Source organism: Macrobrachium nipponense, chromosome 6, assembly GCF_015104395.2.
Source record: "Macrobrachium nipponense isolate FS-2020 chromosome 6, ASM1510439v2, whole genome shotgun sequence".
NCBI lineage: Eukaryota > Metazoa > Arthropoda > Malacostraca > Decapoda > Palaemonidae > Macrobrachium > Macrobrachium nipponense.
This window is the reverse complement of record NC_061108.1, coordinates 15,423,999-15,431,577: the sequence shown is the minus strand read 5'-3', so window position 1 is coordinate 15,431,577 and position 7,579 is coordinate 15,423,999. Positions and strand designations below refer to the sequence as shown.

General features: G+C 34.4%; 1 protein-coding gene across 1 annotated transcript in view; it reads left to right on the top strand.

Moving 5' to 3' along the window:
- Positions 1–5,204: 5,204 nt before the first annotated feature.
- LOC135216930 (cadherin-99C-like) overlaps positions 5,205–7,579 on the top strand; it is a 175,642-nt gene continuing 173,267 nt past the window's right edge. The window contains exon 1 of the mRNA XM_064252476.1: positions 5,205–5,453. Within this exon, the coding sequence (XP_064108546.1) occupies positions 5,451–5,453 (3 nt within the window). The 5' untranslated portion in view covers positions 5,205–5,450. The remainder of the gene's footprint in view (positions 5,454–7,579) is intronic.

Below are 7,579 nucleotides of genomic sequence, written 5' to 3'. Positions count from 1 at the left end.
TTGCACAAAAAAGTCTCTTTTCTTTGCATTAGTTTATCCATTCTCATAGGTGACGATGATTAGACCATCGTTTGAATAAATGCTACAAAAATAAACGTTACAAGAATTATAAACTTTATTTTTTAGCTTTACGTGTAAGATGGTGGGTTTTCAACAAGCCAAACTTACAAAGTTGGCGACGAGCAAGGGGTCTTCGTGCAAGGGAACTCAAGTAAAGACTATTTTCATTTATTTATTATACCTTTATAAGTAAGATGTTTCTACTGTTTTCCAGGATAAATATAGAAAGGATGGGACTATACACCAGCAACTGGAAGGAGATGGTAATTACGGGAAACAATCGGAACGCGCGGACCATGTTTCGAATTTGGCTGCTTGTATTTTTGAGGGAAATCAGTGGAGAAACAGTAATGAGAATAAAAAAAGTTTATTCACAGAAATTAGTATATAATGCATTTTTATACTTAGAAAGGCGGCCAAGAACACAAAAATGGTCACAAAAGATGCCTCCCTCTTTAGGAAAAGGTATAAGAGCTATATACAAAAGAAACATTCACTATAATCTTATTTCTTCAGTTCTTCAATGCATCCAGCTTTCTCTTTTGAATGTTTTCATTACTTTTCTTACAATTATTGTTTAGTAGGGTATTGGAGGAAGGAAATGTCAGCCTTTTAAAAAAAAAATTTCATGCTATGTCCAGCGTCACAATCATTCAGAGGTAAGAATGCCTCATTATCAGCGAGGACAGTGAGCGAAATGCCCGTGGCCAAATTCCACTGATACATTGATTTGATAAAATCAGGACACTGTGATAGTTTATGAATGGTTATATAGTTAAACAGAATCACGTTTACTTCAGATTCACGCGGATAAAGAAGCACAAATAGCCATACCTTCCAGTTCGCTGTTGGAGAGTATACCTTGGTCATCACTCTATCACGTCCAAGAAGCAAATGAGCTATTGATAACTTTGAGCCTTTGACACAGATCGAGTCGTAACGTCAGTGGGGACAAGTTTGAAGGTGAATGACCCGCCAAAGATTTAAATTTACCATAGGAGAAATGTTTTTGCAAGTGAATTAGGTTACACAATCTAAAAGACGAGTTTCGTTTACTTAAAAGCCCACAGTTTCGTTAACTGTTTCGTTTCAGTCTTTTGGAATTACTGAACATTTTTATATTCCTTCCATAAATGTGCCTCCACCTCCTCATTACTAAGACCATCTATCAGATATATATTTTTAAGAAGACCAAGGTCCTTTCCTCTGTTCATAATTAATACCTATAAGAACTGGGAAGAGAACAAACCACCAGCGTTAAGTGTCACGGACAAATTTCTTTGTGGATAAAGGGCATAAAAGATGTGTTCCTACATTTACTACAACGTAATTAGGATTGTCTTCGAAACTTACATCATGTAAATCCTTCGTCCGTTCATTATTAAATATTTAAACTGTTTGTCTTTGCCTTCGTAAACTTAGGTGGTAATGCCTAAATCTTTGAATGTATAATTTAAGGATATAGCAGTTCACTTTAACGTATTATAATACACTGATATGTTTAGGAAAATCCAGACCATGGGCGCCTGCAGCATATTTTCCGAGGGGGTAAACATATGTATATGTATATGTATAGATATAGATATATATATATATATATAGTATGATATATATCATATATCATATATATATTAAATATAATATTTATATATATATATATATAGATATATATAGATAGTATATATACATATATATATATATATATACATATAGTATATATATATATCTATATATATACATATGATATATATATATATATATATATATATAACATATATATATATATATATATATATATATATATATATATATTATATATATACATATCACACACACACATATATATATATATCTATATATATATATATATATAAAATGCAGTGGAATTGCGATGCCAATAACTTAAGTGAAGCCAAATGCAATAAAAAAAATACAGAAAGTTACACTGACCATTTTTCAATAGTTCCATATGGTATAGTTCAACTGAAATCAAATATTTCTTAAGAGAATAACGCAGTTATATATAGTGCATACAAATCTTACACAATATAATAGGACTACCTTTAATTTACTTAAAATTAAAGAATGTTCTGTAGAATGGATGAAAACAAAGTGATGTAGTTGAATGTAATACTTTTTTTTTTTTTCAAGTTAGTCACTGTTCATTTGAAAAGGAACTGTAACGTGTGTCATAGGATTTCAGCTGGGGCGGGGAGCCATGTGGCTCCTACGTACGGGCGCCCATGATCCAGATATAATCAGAGAAAATATAAAACTGACGTCATCTTAAGGCTTATAGTATATAACCCACAATATATTTTGTACCACATAGAATATTATAGAAGTAAATACCTCTCTCTTCTTTATCTAATCTATATTATTTCAGAAACATTTAAAACTCCTCCATCAGTAGGGAATTAATTTTTGAAATTATAAGTTTATCTAAATCCTTAAAAACAATCTTTAAAAAAGGTATCTTTCTATCATGAATCAAAATTTACCACAATTCCAGGTCAGTTAAGTAAAATGTTACAAAGTTGCTATACTCATGGAGCAATATTACTCCAATATAAAGTGGAATCATCATAAAGGCTACATGTTCAGCTAGACAGAACCTTTTCCCTCTATATAATGAATTATTTATGGATTCTAACACGTTCTTCTTCTTGACGTTTATGTTTCAGACATTTTTTCTTAAACATTCAGTCATTTCCTCTTCCTCTATACTGTAAACTCTCTCTCTCTCTCTCTCTCTCTCTCTCTCTCTCTCTCTCTCTCTCTGGTTGTTCATTCTCGTTGCATTCTGAATGTTCGTGATTTTATCTTTTATTACACGATCTAGGTGTTTCAGCCCACTCTGTCACCAGTGATCTACGTTCTTACTTTTTCTTCTCACGTTCTATGCATTCGGGTTACTTTTTCCTCGGACCTCTCCATGTCTCTGTTTTTTGTTGAACCTAATACTCTCTTGACTTTCTCCTTGTCTATCGTATGGTAATTTCCCGCAGAATTGGTTGTGATACATTAGGAGTCTTAGAATGGGTCTACACTACAGTAAAACATGTCAATAAATGCATGGCGAAGTTTATCGCGCCAAAATCTCCAACAAATTGAAAATGACAGTAAGTGGAGAACGAATCTTTGGCAAATGCTGGACAACTGTATGAAGCGCTGTTCAGACCCTATGACTAGAGCAAGTCGTTGATATAATATTAACGTGCTTTTGATTTTTCTTCAGTAAGGCTAGATATGTTTTACAGTTAAAATAAATTAAATGTTTCTAAAAATGCTGAATAAGAGAGTTTTAAACTGGTTTTCATGGTAAACTCGCGTTCATGACTTCTGTGCATTCTTTAGGACTACAAATAGTAGAGAACTGCGGCCAAGCGAAGCCTTTTGACGTTTAATTGGAAATCGAAAAAGTCGTTGCGCCTAATGTTAAGACGCCTTCAAAAGCAATGCTCAGAGTAATGCCTATTGATTTACCAGAAGGCGAAGATCCTCAACGGTGATACAGCGCATTCTGGTAATATATACCTGAGTCACTGCATACGAAATAACAAGGTCTAGACCTTGATGCAAGTCTTCTTATAAGAACTGTGTGTCCCGGTGTCAACGGCCTCCCACTACATCGATGCGAATTAGCCTAATAAACATCGATGCGAATTAGTCTAATGAGCACCAAAGGAAGTTTTGTGTCGCCTAGTCAGAGATGAAATTCATATCTGCACTAATATCACCACTCAAAACTAGATGAAAGTTGAAAAGGAAAGAAATAAGACGAGAAAAATCGTCATAAAAAAATAAGAGCAGACGTTTTTTTATGAATTAACGATACTCTCTTAACTGCAGAGTCCGATGGGATGGACAGGCTTGAAGGGAACATGAGAGAGAAGGGTGAATGAGGAAACCTGAAGGGAGCAATAGATCTATCAGGGAAAAATAGAAGTAGAAAGAGAAATCCAAACCTTGAAAGCAGACGAGAATTAATGGTGGTTTGACGGGTGTTAAGCGGCCACCGTAGGACAAGTGGAATCTTCTTCTCAAGCTCGTTGCATACAAGAAATACTTGTTTAAACAAAAAAAGGGAAAATCAACGAGATAAGGTAAGGTCAATGATTGAAGCACTTAATATTTTATTATGTAATATAGTCCCACATTCGCTGCTGGAAAAGGCATCTTAGTCTTTTCAATAGGTTTGTTATAGACCCATATGGCCCGATGAGTAGTTCTCACTTATAGTCTATCCTCGGACTACAAAGTTCAGTGACTACCCGTCAATGGCAAAGCTTTGAATTTTTTTCTTGTTGTTGATTTCCTCGACTCATACAGTTAATAGAACCCCCGAGGAAGATGACTGTGCTGTCGGCCTATTACGAATCTCCAGAAAAAAAAAAGAATGTAACATTTTTCTCAGATACGGTTAACTGTTTTGTGTTAATTGTTCATATTCGATCTTTCTTAGTTTCTTAATTAGAGAATATAAAGAAAACAACCGAAGTACTTTCTCTGCGTTAATTAAACCAATGAAATATTAAAGAATATATTTAAATATTCCTATAACTAACACCAGATACCCTTCGTGAATAATGGCCTTGTTTTAGCAGACATCCGGTTGGCTTCATTATTTTCCCCCAAATATAGCATTTTTTGCTTTGACATAATAATTGCCAAAAATATAAACATAATCGTAAAAGTTTCACTTACGATGAAATGATGAAGACGAAAATGTGTTACAGTATCTATATACAAAGTTCTATGACTAAAAGCGAAATGCAAGCAAGTACTCCGAGGGAAATACCAATTTTAACCGTAAATCTGATTAAAGAAGTTATCAAAAGCTGTTGGTTCAAAGAAATGAAGTAGAGCGGGTAGGGGGAATAATCGAATCATGAGGTTGTCTTATGGCAACACCTGTTTTCTTGCGTTTGAACAAACATTTTTTATACAGGTGAACAAAAGCTGTTATAAACTTAGCATATTGTCAAGCACCATTTGTTTACTAATTACACAAATGGGTTATACGATAAAGGACACGCGCTTTAGTACTCAGGTGTCATTCTCTTTTATTTCACCGGTAAATATGAGCAGGTGGCAACAGGTAGAGAGAGGTTCGGCCACTGGAAGGCAGAGCGGCAGCTGGAGGAGGTAAAGGGCAGCGCGGAGTTGAAAGTCTACTCGGAAAAACAAAAAGAAAAAAACCAGTCTTCACTTCGAGACGACTCGACGAGAAGTCGAGTTGCCTCAGTTGTCGTTTGCTACTTGTGGAGAGAGGACGTGTAGTAGTGGCTTGTCGTGCTATCTTATGACTATGAAATCGCGAGGATATACGGTTGTGTATGTGTAGTTAGTGTAGAAGTGACATTCCGGGATTATATACGACGATCAAAATGGTATGTATGTGTTGTTTAACCCGAGTAAATACGAAGGTGTCAAATATTAGTTTGTATGTGGGTATTGGAAGGGCTTGCCCCCAAATGCTTTTAACGCCTCACTGCATTTGATGCCTTCTTTTGCTCGCCGTTTGAAAAGTAATACAAAAAGGTGTTTGTTTAAATGGTGGTCATCAACGCCTAGGTATGTTTTAGTGGAAATCTCATCAAATGTAAACTAAGTGTCTCTTTACAGTTGGAATTAACTCGATTAATGGTTGGCTTGCATAGGTACTAGTACATTTGAATTTTAGGGGATGGAATTTTTTTTTCTTTTAAGTAAATGTCCTGTCAGTTTGAAAGAAAATTGGACGTCGATGCATACCTAATAGGTAAATTTAGTACAGGTAGGCAGGTATGAAACCGGTTAGTAGGTACCTAATCCGCATTCTGTATGTTATACAGCACAAACATTTACTTTCAGCTTTCAGAATATAGGTACAATCGTAAAGAACGTTATTTTTGGATCGAAATATACACATTAGGCCTATATATATATATTAGTTTTACAAACCGTCTTTCACCGAGTTTTTTTTTTTTTTTTTTTTTTTTTTTTTTTTTTTTTTTTTTTTTTTTTTTGCATATTACAGGATAACATTATTTATATATCATATATATATATATATAATATATAATATATATATAATATATAATAGGATATATATAATATATATATTATATATATTAGTTTCACAAACCGTCTTTCTTCGAGTTTTTTTTTTTTTTTTTTTTTTTTTTTTTTTTGCATATTACAGGATAACATTATTTATTTGTATTCATACTTGAAACATTCCTGAATGGATGTTCTTAGTTTTTTTTGTCATTTAGTCATCTATAATGTCACCAAAATGATTGGCGCTTGTTTTAAATCATTATGATAGACATGTTGATCGACACATAGATACATACGTACATAGCGTTGAAGTTTCTTTCGTGAACAGCCCTGACTGTCACTTGAGTTTTACAAAACTTAAAAAACTCCAGTCGGAGAAGTTATAGATAGCTATGAACGTATTACCTATATCGGGACAGGTAAGCCTTCATGTTGAACGGGTGTGCGAAATTTAATTAATTTGGGAATTTAACAGAGTAATAATACTGTATAGAGAGGAGTTCACAGTGCGTGGAGTTTTCTTCTTAGCAAGCGTGTACTCTCCGGTTACAATGTGTTCATATAGATGCGTGGGTCTAGTGTTTTGGTCTAGTTACCTTTCATTTGGAAATGTTATGTGCTTTGTTCTTGTTATAGCCATCGTGTTACGGAAAAATTTCCCTAATTTAATAGAAAGGTAATAGTATATGTAATGTTTAAGTTATACTAAGTGGTTTACAGACTCATTGGGTATTGGTATTCACGTAGAGTTACGAGAGAATACGATGTACTAGAAAGGTTCGGTCTTACAGGCTTTGTCCTCCAGAAAATGATCACGTTCTCCTTTTGCTCCGTGATCTGTTTACATTAATGTAGTCCTTTAGATGAGACATATTTGGCCACTCCTTATTCTGATAATGAAAATTTTCCACGTTCATTTACCCTATATAGGCCTACACCTGTGCCTACAGACGTCAACTTACACACTCATTCCTGCGTGTGTGTATTAAAGTTAAAACTACTTATAAATATGAAGTGACTTCTTATTTACATTTTGACAGCTTTTCTTTTTTAACTAGTGTTCGTTTTTAAGTAGGTTTTCATGCTTTGTTCCTCATATTTAGAATAGGAGCGGAAAGACTGATCGTAATACAAAATCTTCACCTCGCTTTTGTTTCAGTTTTTTACGAGCGCCCTAATTCTTCATTGCAAGTAGTGTAGTATTTCGGTCATGGCTGTCATTTTACGTCTGTCAGAATGTGTTTATGTGCTCAGTAAACACCTGTACCTACCCTCAAGATTATGGCACATGCCCTGGTTCCTCGCATCCTGTTGAACTGTGCCCCAGGCGACGGGCAATTACGTTTTTAGACAGTTTACTCCTGAACTGTAGACTTGCGAGTCTACCTTATTTTGCTAGTCTGTTAGTTTTTGACCCCATTAAGATATTTTTAGATTTTTATAGGGTGGGATGGGCTCCATTTTGGTATGAATA